At 59.0% G+C, this 21,126-nt stretch overlaps 1 protein-coding gene across 1 annotated transcript in view; it reads right to left on the bottom strand.

Annotated features, from left to right (window-relative positions):
- STK10 (serine/threonine kinase 10) overlaps window positions 1–21,126 on the bottom strand; it is an 87,946-nt gene that overhangs the window by 55,709 nt on the left and 11,111 nt on the right. The window contains exon 2 of the mRNA XM_028528628.2: window positions 11,826–11,990. Coding sequence (XP_028384429.1) covers window positions 11,826–11,990 — 165 coding nt within the window. The remainder of the gene's footprint in view (window positions 1–11,825; window positions 11,991–21,126) is intronic.

Consider the following 21,126-nt stretch of genomic DNA (forward strand, 5'->3'; position numbering starts at 1 on the left):
CAATGTTTCAGTGGCCTTAACATGCCCAGAAACCAAGGCAAACCATCTAGAAGGTGACTAAAATAGCTAACAGATTCTTCAAAGACAGCCAGCCAGACACAGCGAGCCTGTCCCTCGCTCTCCTGTCCCCCAAGAGTCGAGAGAATGGCCACTATCACTGGTCCCTGACGCAGGCCTGGCACTGCGCTAAGCATTCTGGGAGCATCCATCCTCCTGTGCTCCCGTGAGCGGTTAGGTTCGTCCCTATTTTGCTTGCAGAGGGGGCAGCTGAGGTTTGGTGGGGAAAGGGCTTCCCCAAAGCCACTGAGCTTTTCAGTGACACACCCAGGTCTGCCTGGCTCCAGGACACGAAGACGCGGAAGCGGGCGGTCCTGAGCAAACCCCTCTCCCTGCCTGGGCCTGTTTCTTCCTGGGGAAGCAGGGCACAGGCTGCCCCCCCCTAGGTCCCCCTCCCAGAGAGGCACTGTCCCCTGGGTGTGAGGACATTCCACCAGCACAGAAAACAGGCTTCTGGTGACTCAACCGAGGCCTGTAGGAAGGAGTCCACAGAGCCAGCCACCAAAAACCACGACGCTCAACACACAAACATCCACAGCTTCTCTCTCAGCCGCCTGTCCCTGGAGGCAGGTCCCAGAGCCTCCGCACCTCCGAGCTCCGGTCCAAACAATGCGGCCATTGAGCGGGCGGCCCGGCCCACAGGCCTCCCAGGAACGCGGTCCACTCCTCCACCCCGCCCACCCGCGTGCCCACAGAGAGCCCCAGAGGGAACTCGGGCTCCCCGAGTGCGCTGAGCACCCCCCAAGGGGAAAGAAGGGCGCCTGGGCACAGGGGATGATGTTGGGGCTCCCCAGTGACAATCGGGGAGCCCCTGAGCCTGTCTGGCCCTTTTGCCACAACCCTTAGGGAGTCCTAGGTGGCCCCATGCCCAACGTGCTGGCCCAAGCCCCGGGGCGTCTCTGGGGTGGCCCTGGGGTGGTTCAACTTCAGGGGTGCCCAACTCCTTCTGACCCCGCTGAGTCCAGAGGTCAGGAGCACTGGCTTGGGGTCAACATGCTCTGACTGTTAAGTCCCAAGGCTGCCCCTGGGGGACTCTGGACACCTGCTTCACCTCTCCGAGCCTCCAGGCCCTCCTCTAACACGGGAACAGCACGCTCCTCCCCTGAGGCAGTCTCGGGGCACTGAACGAGACGGCATGAGTGACAACAACATGCCTGACGCCCAGCCAGAGAAGGGCATACAAGCCACGGGCATCGCCCTGTCCCCACCACACCGCCCTCCGGGAAACACCCAGACCAGGGTTGGGACCAGACCCCAGGCGGGTGCAAACTGGACTTTCCTCCCCGGGGCGGGGGGCAGGAACACAGGCCAGTCTGCACCCACACATCTATGATCCACTGGATCGGGTCCACCCACCACCCTCCCCCCAAACCAGCTGTGTGGGGCCCACAGGGGCGGGGGGAATGAGCCAGCACAAGGCTGCTGCCCTGGGGACAGGACTGGTGGGGCGGGGGCAGGGCGGGGGGGGGGGGGCGGTCAGGAGTGGGACTCCCAAGTCCCTGTGGAGTGAGCAGGGCCCAGGAAACACAGACACGCCCTAAGGCTGGAAAGAGACAGCCTTGTCCCCTACAACTGTCCCAGGCCTGTGGCATTTGACATGTCCTCGAGGGACAGGTGGGATGTGCCACCGACCGACGGGGGGTGGCAACGTGGAGACAGGGCCCAGCAGGCAGGGCCCGGGAGACGGCGCCAGGGTGGGCACTCGTCCCCTCAGGTGAGCACAGGACCTTGACACCGGAGTCGGACCCGCCTGGCTTCCACACGGACGACACAACTTTGGGACAAGTTCAGAGATGGGAGCCCCAGTCTGCTCCCTTGCAAAGTGGGGGTCACTACAGGACCTGCCTCATAGGTAGTGAGCAGTGGGGATGTGCATGCGAGCGAGCAGGGACGTGAGGGCCACGCAGGTGCGGCACACAACCCTGGCGGACGGGTCAGGTGGTTCAGGGGCTCGGGAGCATGGCCGGGCCACAGGGCCACCCTTGCTCCCGTACACGTGACGCAGACGCCCCAGCCCAGCCCAGCCCCTCCGGCAGCGGGACCCAGGCAAACCCCAACGACCCGGCCTGTCAGTCCTCAACTGTAGGTTTCCACCCACTCCCGGCCAGCCAGGAGGGGCCGTGGTGCCGGAGGCTGGCTAGGGTCACGCAGCCAGCCAGTCCCCAATCCAGGAAGACGTCGGGTCCCCCGGCTCCCACCCGGCGCCCCATCTGCCACGCCGAGTGACTCTGGAGACGCCCACGTGGCCTCTGGCTGCCACCGAGCCCCAGTCTCCTCGCAGCCCCGGCCTTGCTTCAGACCACAGATGCAATCTCCGTCAGTGACCCTCCGCCAGCTTCTGAGTCCAAGAGGACCAGCCACAGAAACCCCGGGTGGTGACATGTGGTCACGTGGACAGATGTGGCCAGCAGGCCCGCCCGCCCACACCCTGCTGTAACCCTGGGACCTGCTGTTCCTCTTTGCAAAAATGTGCACTTTCCAGACAAGAAGTCACACCCTGAGAAGCCCACAGTCACCCCTCCAGGGTGACCCCTGGACACACACACACACCTGATGCACAGGTACCGGAAGCTCACAGACCCCCCTCGAGCCTGTTTTTGGACTCCTCGGGCCAGGAAGCCTGGCTCCCGTGCCCCCTGCGCCTGGGCAGCAGCCCTCCCGGGAAGGGAGGCAGGCCGCGGACATGAAAACGAGTCCCCTCACACGCTCTCCCGGGAACTCAGTCCTCTTGGTTGTCTCCACCTTCCCGAGGTTTGACAGACCCCTGGGATGGGAACTGCTTTCTCTCAATCTGCTTTCAGAGAAGCAGCCCCACACATCAATGGCAAACAGCCCCCAGGCAGGGGAGGGAGACACTAGGGAGTGGTGAGGTCTGAGGCTAACTGGAGGCCACACCCCTGCCGGGGGGCAGGGGGCGGGGCAGCTGCTGCTCAGCCCAAGCCACCGTGGCCAGGCAGAGACCAGCATTCTACGAGACATATTCCGACAAATCACTAACAACAAATGTCTGAAAGCGTCACACGTGCCAAACAGAACGCGTCACAGGCCAAATCTGGCCTGAGATCGCCCGTCTGCGACCTGCTCCGAGGCTCGCCACACAGGTGGGGGCCGGGCCTCCCAGTGCCTGCCCGCCCGCCTGCCGTGGGGACACCCTCCCACCCCCACTGCGAGATCTGGGAGTGGGGGAGACCCGTGGCCCTCAGCCTGGGGTGATGTTGCCCCCCAGGGGACGCCTGGCAGCATCTGGAGACATTTTGCATTGTCAGGGCTGAGCAGGGAGGTAGCGGGGGGTTCTACGGGCATGTGGGGGGTAGATACAGGGATGCTGCTAGAAGCCCCTTCACGTACAGGACAGCCCCTCCACACAGAGAGGGCGCCGAATCCGGGTGTGGGCCACGGAGAACCCACAGGCCTGAGGGCTATTCTGGGGACCACCTCGGGAGCAGGGTGGGGGGGACTGAGGGTGGAGGGGACCAGCCACCCCATCGTGGACCAACTGTTGATTCCCGGGGCCCAACAGGACTTCTGTGACGATGTCAGCAGAAGGGGACCCCACAGCTGAAACCGACGGAACGGCCCAGAGGCGGACGACGAGAGTCCAGAAGTGAGCGGCGAGCGCGAGACCTCCTCCTGTCCAGCAGAGGCGGGGCCAAGCTCAGTCCCCGCGCCCTTGCATGACCCAGGACAAGTCACTGAGCCTGGCTGACTCATCTTCAACCCCTGACCTTCCGGGCCGCCAGCCCAAACATCCACCACACCCCACGAGGCACACCCCCAAGCAAGGCTCTGAGATAAGGAATGGAGTTTGGGGTGTCGCCCGGCACTGGGGCAGCCTCCGGCCTCTGTCACCCCACACCGCATCCGCTCAGTGCTTTCGTGCTGGAGAGCCCACTGGGACAGCCCCCCGGGACGGCCCCCCTGTGGGCAGGGGCGTGTGGGGGACTCCGGCGGAGAGCTTTAGCAGGCACAGGGGTCGGGGCAGAACTTCGCTGGTTTGTTTTCTTTCATTTCTATTTATGGCGAGTGGGTCCTCGTTTTCCATGTGGAGTAGTGAGACGAAAGTTTCCTTTTAAATAAATGCGTTTCATTTCTAAAGCGTGAGTCATCTTTTTAAAGTTACATGAACTATCACAGAGGTAAAGGAGGAAGGAGGCTTGGGAGAGGCGGCCCTACCGAGAGCGCCGTACAAATAAACACTGTGGACCCGTGGCACCAAAAATAGTAATTCATGCCCTCAGGGTGGGGGGGAGGGACCCATTGGGGGAGGCAGGGGTGGGGCGGGGGGACCGGGAAGACTCCATGCCCAGCGAAGGAGCCCCTGTTCTGTTCGGCAGACAGCAAAGAGACTCCTGGGCAGATACGCTCCCTGAAAAACTTTCCAACCAGACGCAGCGGCCAGTGGCCGGGGTGGGGGTGGGCAACACAACGTTTGACCTTGACCTGTGCAGGCCTCCAGGGCAGGCCTGCTGGGCACAAGAAAGGCCCCCCCTCACTCTGTGCTGGTGTTGCCAACCCCCCACGATGTCATCTTTCTTTCTGTCTGGGGGTGATGACATGGTCAGCAAAGGCTCAGGAAGGGTCACCCCAGGTGAAAGGCAGAGATGCCAGAAGGGGGGGGCGGCTGGAAGAAGGCGAAGACATGGAGGTTCCGCCCCACGTGGCCCCGAAGAGCTGAAGGAGAGGCCTGGGAAGGCCCCGATGGCAGCTACCGGCAGCCTACGATTCCCGGGCAGTGGGTCTAGACTAGGATGACGCCGGGGGGCAACTCGCAGGCTGCTCAGCAAGCCGCACGGGCTCAGGGACCAAAAGCAACCACACAGGACGCTCCGATCGCAGATTCCTAACTGGGCAGGCCATGCGGGCGGTCACGTCCCAGGCCCGGGGCCTCCTCAGCAAAGGTCAGTCTTTACCCTCGGCGAGCTCCGTCCACTGCTCTCACGCAGGTAGGGCCACGTGCCTTTGAAAGGTCAGAGTCATTCTCCTTGCTGGACCCTCTGAAGGCGCCGGAGCAGGAGACCACAGAAGCCCTCACCGTCCGTCCCCTGGTGCCCGCACCCCCTCTCCACGAGCTGTGGATGTTCATCAGTCCCCGCACCCGCCGGTGTGCAAGGAGCACGCGCTCCTCTTTTGCTTTTTATCCAACCCCAGAGACCTCCCCGGGGTGCTATCTCCCGCCTCCTCCACCCACCGCCCGTGGACTTCCGGTCCCTCCCTCCCCTTCTCTCCTGTGACCCTGAGTGTATCAGCCATGAGCTGCAAAACCGCCGTTCTCCGTGACCTTCTCCTCTGCCCCGGGGGGGTCTTGCTTCTGGGCACGTCCTCAGAACTGTGGCTCGAATAGATTCTTTCTTTTATGGTAACGCAGTGTTTTATTTGTTTTGTCCATTAATAACCAATATTTGAGAACATTTACAGTATTAATGGATCTTTATCTAACAGAAGTTCAACTTACATTTTTTAAAGATATTTCTATGCCGGGTGTTAATAAGAGAGATCCCTAGGGTCGAAATGGCTATGTCAAAACTCACAATGAACGTTTGACGGCGGGTTACACGCTGCTCAGCCGTGGGCGTGAGGTTCCCTCCCGGGCCGTGAGGAAGGGATCACAGGTTTCCTGGGCTACCAGGAACGCCCCTTCGAGTGGGGACGGCCTCTTCTCGGCGCTGCTTCTCCGGCAGATTCACCCATAACCGTGTGGGCGGAGCCGAGTGCCGAGGCCCTTGTCATGGGCACTCCAGATGTGAGCACGCACCCCATGACCCCAGGCGCGAGGGGCAGGTGGGTGACGCAGCCGCAGGAGGTTTCTGAGGCCCACTGGTTAGAAGCCGGAGGGGCTGAGCCGCTCAGGAGTCAACACGAGATCCAGCACAAAGCCGAACGGGGAGCTTCAGAGAAGAACAAAGCCAGGGAGCGCTCCTCCTGGCAGTGGCCACGGTGAATTTTCCACCCAATTTTCCCCGTGGTTTCAGACAACCTCAGTGCGGCGTCCCCTGCACGAGGGCAGGCCAGGGAGCCACAGCCAGAGGACGGTCAAAACCGAGTGACAGGCCTGGCAGCCACAGCACCCCCGCCCCAGCTCCCACCCCCCATCCCCCTGCCTAGGCCAGTTCAAGTGCATCCTCATAGAAAAGGTTTCCGTAGGTTTGCTTACAGGGACCAAGGGGCTGGAAAGAAGCAAAGTCATGAAAGGCAAGGACCTACAACCCATAGGACTCTATCCAGCAAAGCTTTCGTTTAGAATGGAAGGGCAGATAAAGGGCTTCCCAGATAAGGTCAAGTTAAAGGAGTTCATCACCACCAAGCCCTTCTGATAAGAAATGTTAAAGGGACTCATCTACGAAAAAGAGGAAGATCAAAACTAGGAAGAGTAAAAGGTCAACAATCTCACAACTGCCAACAACTCAATCTAAAACAACAGCAACAAACTAAGCAAACTAGAACAGGAACAGAATCAGAGAAATGGAGATCACGTGGAGAGTTTATCAGCAGAGAGGGAGGAAAAGGAGGGAAATGGGGGGACGGGGGACAGAGAACAAGAAGCATAACTGATAGGTGCAAAATAGACAGGGGGAGGTTGAGAACAGTATGGGAAACAGAGAAGCCGGAGAAGTTATATGCACGACCCATGGACAAGAACTCAAGGTGGTGGGGAATGCTGGAGGGAGAGGGGGGCGCAGGGCAGAGGGCATTAAAGGGGAGGGAAAACATGGGGCAACTGTAATAGCATAATAAAATATACTTAAAAAGTAAACAAACAAAATACATTTTCAGTAGGTTCAGACAGTCTTTCCTTGACAAATACATTCTGAGAGCAACATGGCCTGTGGGAAGCCTTTGCTCAGGACCGGGGGATGTGAGCGGGGTCTCTCTCCCTCGACCCCTGAGGGCCTCTGCAGGTCTGGCCTCGGGACCGACTTGCTGTGTGACCTTGCGTGAGTCCTAGACCCTCTCTGGAACCCAGCTGTCTCATCTGGCAAGGGAGCGGTGGGCTGTGTGACACCTGGCGGCAGCCCCGCTGTGGTTAGTCACCACCCCGCTGGCCCGGCTCCGGGAGGCAGGGGTTCTGGAGCCGCTGGTCACTGGCTCATTGGAACCGACTGTTACATTTTCAGGAATTTTTGCAAGCTGGTTGTGAAACACAACCATTATTTGAAATTACATTATATAACCTTAGTTGTTTTTTTTTAAATAATACATTCTTTTTTTTTAAGATTTTATTTATTTATTTTTAGAGGGGGGGGGATAGAGAGAGAGAGAGAGAGAGAGAGAGAGAGAGAGAGACATCAATGTGCGGTTGCTGGGGGTTATGGCCTGCAACCCAGGAATGTACCCTGCCTGGGAATCGAACCTGCGACACTTTGGTTCCCAGCCCGCGCTCAATCCACTGAGCTACGCCAGCCAGGGCAACCTCTTAGTTTTAAAAATCACATTAAAAACAAAGATGAGACACACTCAAAAACGCACGGCTTTCCTAACTATTCTACCACATTCTCCTGTTGTCTGTACTGAAGCGATTCACAACTCCTGTGTCAGTGTGGCAGAAATGTGTCACTGTGGAGGGCACGTCCTCCCCAACTCTGCCGTAGTGATGTCGCCAGGCAGCCTGAAACCGACCGAGGTGGGGACACGGACATCACCCAGACTGGCAGAGGCCAGCAACCAGGCCTGTTCTCCCCAGAGGGCGGACTGTTCAACGTTCACCATGTACCGTAAATGGCACACTCTCTCATTCCCGTGATAAATGTAGGAAAAGAGACCCCGTCTTGAAAGACTTTCCCAGAGGCGGAAATCTGGCTCAGGGCTGGGGCTTGGGGGGCAGGGAGGGGGATGCTCAGGGCAGTTAAAAACCAGAGCAAATGCAGGAGGTGGGCCCGGGTTTCCTGCATTCGCCCCGCCCCCCTGGGCCTGGGTGCAGCCAGAGCTGCAGAGTGAACACCCTCTCCCACACCTCCGGCCACTAACCACCTGTGGCTACTGAGCGCTTGCAATGTGGCTAGCGCTGAAAAGTGATCATTTTCTTTCTCAAACAAAGAATAGGTGTCTCTCCCCTGGGAAAATCGTCACAGGGCCACTATGACCTAAAACAACAGTTCCCAAACTTAATCAAGTCTCAGAGCCCCGTAGAAGGCTCCTTAAAACACAGATTGCTGGCCCCCTCCTCAGAGTTCTCCTTCAGGAGGTCTGCACGGGGCCAGGGGGCTGGGGGCTGAGATTTTACATGTCTACCAAGGCCCCAGGTACTGCTGCGGGTCTGAGGGCTGTACGTTGGCAACAGACCTAGAAGATCCAGTGCAAATTCTTCACCTTGGCATTCCAGGCCTTGCACGCCACAGCCGCCAACTACTTTACTGCCCTTGTTTTTCCCACCTACACCCTGAACCCCCTGTCTACCCCTCACCCGAACATGCCGCGTCTTCCCCACCTCCACACCGGGGCCTACGCTGTCCTCGCTGCCTGAAACCCCCTGTCCCTCCTGATCCACCCAGTTCTAGTGCCCCTTCCCCGGCTCCACTCAAGTCTCCAAAATGAGGAGGTGGCCCCTTCCAAGGTCGACAAAGTAGCAAAGGGAGGCCGTCGGGGTGGCTATAAAACAGGAGGGGAAGAAACGGGGCCCAAGACAGCAGCAGCCCTGGAGGAGAAAATACAAGCCCCGAGTGACACTCGGGGCCAGAAGATGCGGCTGTTATTATCTCTTCACATAACCTCAGCAGTCACGGTCCAGTCACACAACGTCCTTTTCCTCTATCTGGTTCTCCAGCTCCGCTGCTCTCTATCAGGGTGGCCTCGGGGAGGAGGGGGGCGGGGGAGGCACTTAGCCTCTTTGTTTCTCATTTCCATCTGTAAACGGGAGATAACAGCTTCACAGAATGAAGAAGAAACCGCACAATGGGAGTACGATTCACAGCCAAGAGGCCTAGCACACAGCACGTCCTTGATACACAGGTTGGCTGCTGTTGTATTGTCTTTGGACCCGAGACAGTAATGACCTTGGTACCCAGCCACCATCGGTAATGGGCGCAGACGCATGAAAGATGTTTTTCGTAATGGGCACGTAACCAGCAGCCCCGGAAAGGCTGTGGGGAGGGACAGCGGGGCGGACGGACAGATCCGTGGGACCACGGGTCCCGGGAAGACGGGGAACCCCTCTGCGCCCTATCAAGCATGGCTCTGTGGGCTGGCAGCACAAGGGATGCTCAGAAATCTGAAGCAAGCCCCGGAACAGGTTCTCAAGCAACAACACAAACACTCAGAGACATCCACCGGAGTCGTTTACAACCAAATCACCACCTTCTGCATCGGCAGGGAGCAGCACCGTCAGGGGGTGGAATTCTATAGAAATAAACATAGACACTAAGGATGCAGGTATTTGCCTATGGACGTGAAAAATTCTTCTTAATATGCCGCCCATAAGAAAGAGTAAAAGGAGCCCTGGCTGGCGTAGCTCAGTGGATTGAGCGCGGGCTGCGAACCAAAAGTGTCGCAGGTTCAATTCCCAGTCAGGGCGCATGCCTGGGTTGCAGGCCACGGCCCCCAGCAGCCGCACATTGATGTTTCTCTCTCTATCTCTCCCCCCCTCCCTTCCCTCTCTAAAAATAAATAAATAAAATCTTAAAAAAAAAAAGGAACCAGATACAGTACAAACTCATTAAAAAAAAAACACAACAAACCTGTGGGTATGGGAGCGTGTATGTATAGAAAAAGTCTAGAAAAACACATTCCCAGCATTATCAGTGGTCATCTCCGGTATAAAAACTTGGATGGTATTGATCGTTTTTTTTCCCTTTTGCTCGTCTACGTACTCTCATCTTCCCTGATGGCCACACACTCGCAGGTGACGCCTGAGCAACGCAGGTTAGGAGGGCCGGCACCACGCAGCCCCAAATCCGCTCGTACCTTCCGACTCCCCAGGACCGGCGACACCAGATGCCCCCGACCGCCGCAGGGCACTGGCTCCAGGAGGGCGCTCCGGTCCCCTGTGCAACACGGCGCAGAGCAGTGCGCACACAGTCAGCCCCCAAGTCCGCAGGCCCCCAGGCTCGGGGGGGAGCGGTACCGGTATTTACCGGAGAAATCCACACGGCCAGTGGCCCTGCGCAGTGCAACCCTGTGCTGTTCGGGGGTCGACTGTAATCGCTGCATTTCTTAAAGGGAGAAAAACCATTTAAAAAGCTTAAATCAAGACAGAAGAAACGCGTGGGCAGCAGCTTCCTGGGCCTCAGCTGTGGGACCACGAGCAAGGGGCCTGCCTCTCCGGACCTCTGTCCCTCCTCTGGGAAAGGGTGACCAGTCTCCCTGCCCTGCTCACCTCCAAGGTGTCTGGAGACCGTGGACGAGGAGGAGCTTTGAAACCTGCAGGTGACACCAGCTGGTGGTGCTTTTATCCCCCCGGTGACACCTAGCAGGGCCCCAAGGAGACGCTCAGAGAACGGAGGGGAGCTGGCCCCGGTCGGAGGGTAGAGGGGCACCCTCAGTGTCAGCGGACAGAGCTCCGAGGTTGGGCCAAGTTCCTGCCCAACCTCAGACTGGCTTCCTTCGTCCCTGGCACATGAGAGGCACGAACTTCAACCGAGCTCCTGAACTCTCCTCGGGTTTCGGGGACAGCGGGACCCTGTTCTCAGATTTCCCTGTTAAACGTCGGTAGTTCTATTCCTCAACATCAGACATTCTGCGCAAAGAGAAGAGCCAAGTGCGGGCCGACTTCTCATTGTTTTAGGTGGAAAAATAATAAAATATCACGAGTCAAATCCAAACTCCGCACTAACTTCCTAAGATGTAACGGAAACATACTAATGCTCTTTCTACACACAATAAACTAGGAGGAGAAATGTCTGCTAAAACAGCCCCTCCTGACCCCCAACCATCACTGGCGGCTGGCAGTAACCGTGCCGTGTGCAGAAACGTGAGCCTGGGCACCTCCAGTCCCACACCGCCAGCGACGCCGGCCTTGCCAAGCCCGTGCAACCCCTGCAAAAGGTCCACGAGCGACCCGACAAGCCTCCCACCCGAGTCCGGAATGCACCAGAGACTTCTCCAGCACATCATTTTGTTACCGCCGTACCGAGTTTTGGGGACACAAATGTGTAGTTTTACAAATAAAACATTGACTGAGAAACGCTTGGAAAGACACGAACCTGCCAGGAAGTCTGGGTTTTACGCACAGAGAGGCGCTAATACCAGAGCAAGTCAACGGTGGTGACACTGAGTGGTGCAGGGCACACCCGGAAGACCCAGGGCCCTCCGGAGAGCAGGGGGCGCTATTAAAGGGCCCCCCCTTCCTTGGTGCTGCCACTGGAAGAATCCCCACGTGGCAGCCACCACAGTGGTAGGGACGATTTTACTTCTACAAGTAACAAGAGCAGCCAACACTCGCCAAGCTCTTGCCTGTGCCAGGTGCCCAGCGGGGACTAATTCACTCAGTCCCTACGACAACTCTGTGAGCCAGGTACTGCTGTCATCCCCACTTACAGAGGGAGACACTGAGGCGCGGAGCGGTGAAGAGCTCTCGCCTAGAGTTACGCACCTCGTGAGCAGCAGAGGCGGGGCTGGGGACCAGGCAGGAGCGCCTCAGAGTTCCTCCCTGCCCTGCACCACTGCCGCCACCCCTACACTAGGCAGGTATGCAGAAAGAGGGTGCAGGGGGCCTGGAAGCCCCCCTACTTCACTTTCTCCTTGCCCCGGCCCTCAGCCAGGCCAGAGGGGCCTGGGGCGGAAGGGCGAAGGTGGGGGAGGGGGGCAGAGGGGGGCGGGCAGGCGGGCGGCACCCTTACCCACAGCTTCCCGTCGTAGTAGTAGGCCCCCAGGAGCTTCACGATGTAGGGGTGCTGGCAGGTGGCCAGGATCTCGATCTCCACCATGTAGTCCTCCAGCTCCTCCTCGCTCTTGGTCTCGATCACTTTGGCGGCGGCCAAGTCTCCCGTCTCCTTGTTCTTGGCCTGCAGAGCGGAGACAGAAGGTCAAGGAGGCGCGCTCGGCCGGCAGGAAACAGACCCCCGGACGCCAGCTCAGAGAGGCCGCGGGGTGTGGACACGGAGGCCGGGTGTCCAGCTGGGGGACTGAGGGCGGACTCGGGGGCGGGGCAGGGGGTACGCTGTCCTGGACAATGGCCCACGCTCCCAGCACGCGTGAGAAACAGTGTTCTGTGCTCGATGACACCAAGTGTATTTTAAAAGTAGGGCACATGTGAGATAAATAAAAATACCCGAGCGGCCTAGAGCTCTGCAAATACCAACAGGGAAAGACTGTTGAGTTGCTCAGTAAAAATTCCAAGTCACTGAACAATAAACATGGTACTCTTATACAAAATTGGGGAAAAAGACGCTTTTGTGAATGCTCACCGGCATGTGGATGCACGGAAAACTCCGGAAAGACACTGCCTGACCGCTGGCCGGGGAGAGAGGCAAAGGGCCTTTCACTCTGTTTGTGTTGTTTGACACGTTACTAGGAAGGTTGCATGCGTTTCTTTGTATCACTTCATAAAATGATACACGTTAAACAGGAAACGAAAAGGGGTTTAAGGGGTTTCGGTACGTGCCCACCAGTGACACCGGAAGTGCTTCTTCGATGGCATTTCACGTGGGCGTTAACAACTGTTTCTCACTTGATGGAAAAGAGAAAGAGCATGTCACACCCACAGGGATGGCTGTCATTTTTTTTAAATGACGGAGAAGTGCTGGTGATGATGGGGACCAACTGGAATCTCCGTGCACGGCTGCTGGGGGTGTCAAGTGGGGGGCAGCCACCGTGGGCAACCACCTGGCAGTTTCTCAAAAGGCGGAACACAGAACTCGCCTGTGGCCCGGCGGTGCCAGCCCTGGGTATGTCAATAAGCAAAAAAAAAAACCCAGAAAGCCGGGGTGGGGACGACAGCGACCCAGCAGCACCGCTCACGGGAGCCAAGAGGGGGAAGCAACCCAGGTATCCATCAGCAGATGAACCAACGGGTCAATGAAATGTCGTCCAGACAGTCGGTGGAGGGTTATTACTCAGCCACACGAAGGAAATACTGACACGCGGGCTACCACGTGGATGAACGTGGAAGCCACGACGCAAAGGGAGACACGCCGGGCACAGAAGAACCGATACAGTGTGATTCCACTCACAACAGGTGCCCGGCGCCGACAAATTCAGAGCCCCCACAGTAGAACAGAGGCCACCCGGGGCTGCCTCCTGGGGCGGACGGAGAGTCCGTGTTTAATAAGCACCGAGTTTCTGTTTGGGACGATGAAGGAGTTCTGGAGACGGACAGTGGGGAAGGCTGGGCTGGGCAGCAACGCTGTGAGAATGCACCCAAGCCGGGGCGCTGTGCGCACTGAGAAACGGCTACAACGGGCAGCTGTGTGCTACACGTATTTTACAAGGAGGTGAAAACCGAGGGCGAGGGAGAAGTCACCGGGTGAACAGCACAAGCAATTCCACCCGCAGTGAGCTGGTGTCCAAGAAAAGGGAGCAGAAGCCACGGCCCCCTCCGGTGGTCCCGTGAGCCCCGGGGGCTGCTGCATTTGCCCTTGAGCATGGCTCAGGGCTCCAGTAGTTACTCAGAAAGTGCTCCTCCCTGCAACAGGGACCCACAGAGCCGGCCGCTGGTCCGCAGCCTCTGGCAGGCGATCTGTCGGGGAGCAGGCTGCTGGGGTGTCAGGCTCCGCCAAGGTGCCTCCCTGGGGACAGCGCTGTTGGGTGGGACAGGCAGTAAACCAAGACAGGGAGGGGGAGGGACACGCGCCTCCCCCCGCTGACTCAGCAGCCCTGAGCTCGGCCTGATAAGACTGCCAGGTGTTCCCCACGTCACAGGCAGGACGGGGGCAGGAGGAGGGGGGTCCTTGAGACTCCGTGCTGGGAAAGGGGGCCTTGGTGGCCGTCTCACAGAGACGGAGAGCCCTTCCTAGCTGAGAAAGGAAGCCTTTGTAGCTGCACGTTGTTCCTAAGGTTTAGACGGGGGAGAGGAAGGAAGAACCTAGAAACTGACTCAAGCACATGACCCCTGAACCCTGACAGTCCGCGAGCTCAGATCAGCTGAGTGCCCGCTTGCAGCCTCGGCTCAGGTGCACAGAGTAAACTTACGAACGGACTTCCTGACAACTTTATTTCCTCGACACGTGGGGCATTCAGGCTAGCCGGGTGCCTGCTTGCAGCTTTGTGCTCATGCGTTTTTCATAAACAAACCTGTCGTCTATGTGCTGTCTCTCGTGTGAATTCATCTCTTGCGAGCAACACAAGCATGGAGGGGGCGGGAGGCCCCGACCCGGGTCTCCCCGGTAAGGGCAGCACGGGCCACTCGGGCCTTGCCGGACGGGACGCGATGCACGGGAAACGCTCGTGCCCCCAGCGCACCCAGCTCCCCCAGGATGAGGATGGGCACTCAAGTCCCCTCATGTGATTGTCACAGTGACCAGCGCCCCAGTGTCCCCATCCTACAGACAGACAAGTCTAGGCTTAGAGAGGGGACGTGACTGATCTAGGCTGGTGGCATCAGAATGTGACCCCGTCTGGGACCTGTAAGTCCCGAGACCCTGCGCACTTGGCACTGCTGTGCGAGAGCTTTGTCGGCCCCAGGACCCAGACGCCTCCGAGACCAGACGCCAACAGGCACTTCCGAGTGGTCCCAGGCCGCCTGGGCGCAGGGCACCCACAACTCGGAGGCACAGAGGCCCCGCCCCTGGCCGAGAGGTGCTCAAGGTCCAGCCGGAGAGACCCACCCCCCAGGGCTGGAGGGGAGAGACAGGGCGCTTCTGAGGGCAGGGTGGGAACTGGGCATTAGGTCTCACCGGGGAGCCTTCTAGAAGGGAGTCATGCGGACAGGCAATTGTTACTTACATTCGCTTGTGAATTTTTTCTCAGTTTAGGTAAATGTTTCAGTTAATGGAGTTGCAAAGTCCACCCTTATTCACTGGCCCACTCTGCACGGGACCTTGGCTTACACTTCAACGTGGGCTGCCATGCAGGCGCTATTGCTAGCTCCCGTCCAGACGAGGAGACGGCGGCAGAGCCTGCAGGGACGCTGGTGACACAGCTGGGTCTGGAACCCCAGCTGTCCTTGAAGCCACCTTCTTCCTCCGTCACTAAGAGTCTACGAACCCTTCCCTGTCCGGCCCCGGAGCCCAGGTCAGGGCTGGGGTTTTCACACGGAGCCGTTCCCTCGGGCTCAGTCCTTGCCCCAGAATTCACCCCGGGTGCCATGCTCTCCCCTAATTGAATTCTGGAAGCTTCCTCAGAGCCCCTGAAATCCCCATCGGTTAGGCAGCCAGGTTCTCTGTCCGTCTGTCTGTGTGTCTGTCTTTCTTACATGTGCACACACACCCTTAACTGGTCACGCACCTGCCCCACTTGAGGGCCATTGACACGCCCTTCCTCACTGCACACGGCCCCAGTGCAAACCCGAGACTCGCTCGGAGGGCTCTGCGGTGGCCTTGACCAGGCTCCCCCCACTGCCGGAGAGCAGGCCGGGCCGAGCTGGGCAAAGCCCCCCCACCTCCATTCACCTCTCACGGCTGAGGGCTGGCGAAGGAGGCCGCCTGGCACCTTCCTCTGGGTTTCCTAACAAGGAAGGTCTTGTCCTGGAGGCGGGGGCGGGGGTGCAGGCAGGGTCCATTTTCTAGGACTGCACAAAACCCGCCTTGCCCGCCACCCTGAAGGCCGCGCTGGCCACAAACACCCGGGGGCCGGGCCTCCGGCAGGGCTGCTGCCGCCGCCACCACACTGAGGGGCACCGCGGCCCCAGCACCTGGCTCGGGTTCCAGAGGCCAGCGCCGGCCAGGGAGGGGGGAGCGGCGATCGTGGCACACAGGGACTTGGCCAGAATCGAAGTCTTGAAAAGCCTGGCCGGGACAGCGACCCATCGCCTGCAGGCCCCAGAGGACGTCACAACGGCAGATGATTAAAAAACAGCTAAGGCCCTGGCTGGCGTAGCTCAGTGGATTGAGCTCGGGCTGCAAACCAAAGTGTCGCAGGTTCGATTCCCAGTCAGGGCACATGCCTGGGTTGCAGGCCATGACCCCCAGCAACCGCACATTGATGTTTCCCTCTCTCTCTCTCTATCTCCCTCCCTTCTCTCTCTAAAAATAAATAAATAAAATCTAAAAAAAAAGAAAGAAACAGCTAAGGCAGCGTGAGCGCTCACGCCCGTGTGCCCAAGCAGGCTGTGCGTGCAATTTCTCACTTCACCTTCCATCCGGTGCTCAGGGATAAATGTGAGCGCCCCCGGCTTCCAGATGAGGCCATTGTGATTCAGAGACACACAGTGGTTTGCCTCAGGACACACAGCCAGTGAGTGTGGGGGTGGCAGAGAGGGCTGGGTCCAAACTCAGGCCTGCCTGAGCTCTGAGTCACTTCCCCACAGGCCCGGCTTGGCAAGTGCCCAGGTGCCGGCCCCGGCTCCCTTTGCTGAGCATAAGTGACAATCACAGCGGACAGCACACAGGGCAGCTGGGTGACTGCCACTGCCCGAATTCCATCTGCCCACAGGCCAGCGAGGCAGGTGCTGGCGGTCAGGCTCCGAGCGGCATCAGGACCCACCCAGGACCGACCCAAGGCCTCCGCTAAGCTGCCACGAGTCAGCTTACCCCCTCTTCCTTCACTCGGCCACTACTTAGCCAGCCCAGGTTGGCGTGAGGACGTTTCCTAGTGAACAAGACAGTTCCTGCCTACAGGGCGCTTGTGGGCCGGCATCCAGGCCCCCCCCCCCCCATGGCAGAGCTAACCCACCCACCTCCCCAGACCCCAGGACGAGAACTCCACCTGTCTCTGCAGTGGGCAGGTGACTCACGCCGGCCAATCAGAACACAGTGACAGACAGGCTCAGGGATAGGGATGGGAGCTAGTCAGCCAATGAAATGCAGCAAAACTGCTGAGCCCTCTGCTTAGAGTATCCCAGGCCCTGCTGTCCGGCTGGCCTCCAGCACTGCCCAACACAGGCCTGGAGCCGCTGGGACCTCCCTGCCCCCAGGGCCTCCTGGACGTGCCACCAGCTGAGCCCAGGACTGAGGCAGCAGAGCCTAGAGAGGGTGACAGAGGACACGGTTCGATCCCCTCCATTAATATTTACACCAAGGAGATACTACTATTAGGAGCCTCCGGTTACACAATAAGAAAACCGATGCTCAGAGAGGTCAAGTCACTTGCCCCAAGTCACACAGCAGGTAAACACAGAGCTGGCAGTTGAACTCCAGCCTGTGTGCCTTTGAAGTCCACGTTCATGACCGCTTTGCCAGCGGTGCCTGTAATTCCGCAACGGTCCTCTCTGGGCCTCCGTTTCCCTCTCTGCACGGTAGCAGGGTGGGGGAGCGGTGCCCAAGATCTCTGTGGTCATCCCGGAGAGCGGGTGGCTCTTGGAAAGCTAAGGGTGGTCCGAGCGGACAGGGCACCCGTGGGAGGTGACAGGCGAGGAGCCCCACCAAGAACAAGCAGCTGTCTGTGTCCTCTGACGTCCGTCTCTCCCACTGGCTGAGGCCCAGGGAAGGGTGGGGGGCGCCCACCCAGCCCCGCACCGCTGGCCAGCAGTGACGACCGCCTCCGTCCACACCCTTGAGAGCAGACACAGTGGCCACTTGTGTCTCCCAGCCCAGGCACCTCCGTGGGAACAATCCTCCCCCTTGTGCGGCTCTGGGCCCGGCCGGGAGGAGGTGGGGACAGCCCTCCCTGCGGGCAGCTCTGCCCCACCCAAGGGGCTCAGCCCGCCAGGGGCTCAAGGCTTCCTGAAAGTCCACAGTGACAGCCAGCAGGGGACAGCCAGCCCCCAGGCCCTCCCCTTCCCTCCTGGCCGGTGGCTGATCACTGTGTCCCCTGCCTCCTCCTCCTCCTCCTCCCCCTCCTCCAAGGAAAGAGCTGATATCGCAGAACTTGTGAACCAGAAAGAACACTGGCCACACTCCTAAACCCCCGCTGCCCAACACCCACTCTGCAGATGAGGAAACGGAGCCCCCGAAGGGGACTGCAGGGGCCAGAGTCCAATCGGTGACAGCGCCTCATCCGCAGGACGGGACAGCAGCCCCGACTCAAGCAGAGTAAATAAGCAGGCAGGAGCAAAGACTCCGCAAGGAGTCACCACAGATTCTCGGGGGTGGCTCAGGCTGGGAGCCGGGGAAGCAGCTCAGAGATTAGGCCTAAAGAGGACAGCAGGGGACCTGGACATCACCCCCCTCCTCCCTGGCCGCTCACAGTTCCAGTTTCCTTTGGGAACCGCCTCCCCCTCACTCTTGGTGCAAGGGGCTGATGAGGGGCTGAGCTCACCTGGCCCAGGTGCACGGTCCAGGCCCAGCCACTCAGTTCAGACCCTCTTGGTCACAGCCAGTGGTTCAGACGTGCCATGTGACCCAAGACAGGCCAACAGGGCTGTTCCTATTAGTGTTTTGGTTTGTTTAGAATTTTGCTTTTTCTTCCTCGAGGGTAGCTTACACTGGCAGAAGGAAGTCTGGAGGGTCTTGCAGCCTATCTTGCCACTCCTTTAGAGAGACTGCCCGAGGATGAAGACAAGGAAGCAGGGCTGACACTAGAGGACGGCAGCCCTGCTTCCTTCAGGCATGAAGGGTCTGTGAACACCTGGAGCCAGCCATTCCTGAAGCTGCATCTGCCCTCAGACTTCCAGTTACGTGAGCCCATCAGCTCCCTTCCTGACTTGTACCATTGTCCACCAAAATGGAAATTAGCTCCTGATGATTTAAGGCCAGGAAATAAATTCAAAAAGGACCACAAAAACACGTACTAAGGTCATGTTCACATTAGTCCATTACGATGGCAAAAAGTAGAAATAATCTTGCTATTCGATTGTAAGCCAGTAGTGGAATTACGTTGGTGGCATGTTAAGCAACCCTTTAAAGTAATAAATAGGAAGACACAGTAATGAGAGAAAATAATTAAGCCAACAGAGAATAATTCAATAAAGGAGACTAATAAGATCATAGCTCAGTTAGAACTCCAGGAAAACTGTCGGCACCTGTGGACAGGGACAAGCTGAAAACACAGCAAAAGGAATGCAAGTGGTTTTCCGAAATTAGTTTCACCCAGTGACATCTGGCAATTATCCACAGGGGCCCCAGGGAGGACGGGCTGGGGTTGGTGCCCCAAAAGTGACCACCCCACCTTGCCCTTGTCTGACCTCTCAGGAACCCACTTGGGCCGTGCTGTGCAACATGGCAGCCACAGGCCACATTACAGTTGCGTAAATGATACAAAATTAAAACTTTAGTTCCCCAGTTGCATTAGCCACACTGCAAGTGCTTAATAACCAACCGCGTGTGGTTAGTGGCTGCCACACGGAAGAGAGCAGATACGGAACACTCCCATCCCTGCAGAAAGTTCCAGCGGCAGCTCTGCACGCGAGGCAGTACCTAGCGAACGCTGCACCCTCACCCACGGCAGGGAGCATCTCAGACCCACTCCCGCGGCCCAGCCCCAGCCTCAGAATCGGGTGTTTCCTTTCCTGGGAAGAAGCAAGGCGCTGGGTGCAGAGTGGGGGAAGAAGAGGCGGAGGCAGGATTGCTCGCTAGTGAGGTCTCCTAGCAACCGGGCGCGAGGGACGGTTCCCAGCTGACCTGTCAGATGAGCAGCCTGGGCGTGTGGGTCAGAGCCAAAGAATGGAGCAGTCGGGGCTAAAGGTTTCTATTTTCCCCGTCCTCTGCATGCTTGACAGCTGGGCCAGCCGTGTGTCAGATGCGGCTCAGGCCACTGGAACGGAGGAGGGGCTTGGTCCGTGTCCCAAAATATACAGCAGCGGCGTCCCTGCGCAGTGACGACCGCTGCCAATTGCGGGAAATGCTTGGCCTCTATTAAGGAGGGAGGGAATCTGGCCCCAGAGGGAACCGGGGTCACAGCAGGACCGGCTTCGGGCAGGGGAGTCAGGCAGGGTGGCCGAGAGCCGGGATGGGCGGTCCGTGCGTCCTGGGTTCAGGGTCCCAAAGCGCCCGGGTTGGCAGGCATGAGTGAGTCCCACCGGGGGGTTGCGTGTGCACCACGGAGCGGCCTTCCAGACGCTGGAGTCCTCGTGGGCCTGGGGACAGGGCAGGCCTGCCAAGGCCCGCTGTGGCCTCTCGGCGCAGGAGAAGGAGCACCCCACCCCTCCCCTCCCCAGCAGAAGTCCAGGAGGCAGAGGGGCCGCCTGCTGCTTCCGCCCACTGAGGGGGAACGGAGGTCCGGGCAGAGAAGGCCGCTGTGCTGGGTCCCGCAGCCAGCAAGCAGCTGCCAGGACTTGAACCCTGACTGGGCTCAGTGCCCGGTGCTCTTTCCCCTCAGTCGCTCGCCCGTGAGAACCAACATCCCCTGGGTCTCCTGCCCACCAGAGGCTGCGTGTGCCCGTCCCCCCGCCTGCCCACCCCTGCCTCCACCGCCTTCAACACTCTGAGGACGAGCCTTCCACGGCTCCCAGCTGCCCACACGATAAAGCCCAGACTCCCTGGCCTGGCACCCACGACCCTGGGGGTCCGTGCACGTCTGCTTTTCCAGGGTTCCACTCTTTGCCCCTGCTCACCTCCACCGCCCGTGCCCTCCGGCTTCCCACCCCCACGCCTCTCTCTACACCATCTCCTCCACCCGGGCTGCCGTCCCCACGCCCGTGTGGGACCCTCCCACCCTGTCTAACTCAGCCAGAGCCCACCCCGTGACATGTCCCCAGGGCTCCTTCCCATAGCCCCCAGTAGAATTTCTGCACACCTCCTTAGTGCAGACTACCTGGTGCCCTGGTCACCTGGGTTCATATCTTCTCTCCGACCTGGCTGTGAGCTCGGAGAGACGTACCCCTCGTCTCATGCATTTTAGGCCTCCCCACAGAGCCGGGCACAGAGCAGCCAGGGGATGGACGGAAGCATGGGAGGGCGGGCAAAGGGGGAGAGTGGAGAATGGGTGGCCGACAGGCAGATGGGTAGGTGGGTGGGTGGATGGATGGATGGGAGGGGGGATGGGTGTATGGGTGGGAGGGTGTATGGAAGGATGGAAGTGTACAAGGATGGTGGATCAATAGGCAGACAGGTGAACAGGTGGATGAGTGAATGGGTGGATAGACAGGTAAGTGGACAGATAGGTGGGTGAGTGGGTGGATGGGCAGATGGGTGGATGCAGTATTTGTACCTGCTTGCAAACAAAGAG

The sequence above is a fragment of the Phyllostomus discolor genome, chromosome 13, assembly GCF_004126475.2.
Source record: "Phyllostomus discolor isolate MPI-MPIP mPhyDis1 chromosome 13, mPhyDis1.pri.v3, whole genome shotgun sequence".
In the NCBI taxonomy this organism is placed as follows: domain Eukaryota; kingdom Metazoa; phylum Chordata; class Mammalia; order Chiroptera; family Phyllostomidae; genus Phyllostomus; species Phyllostomus discolor.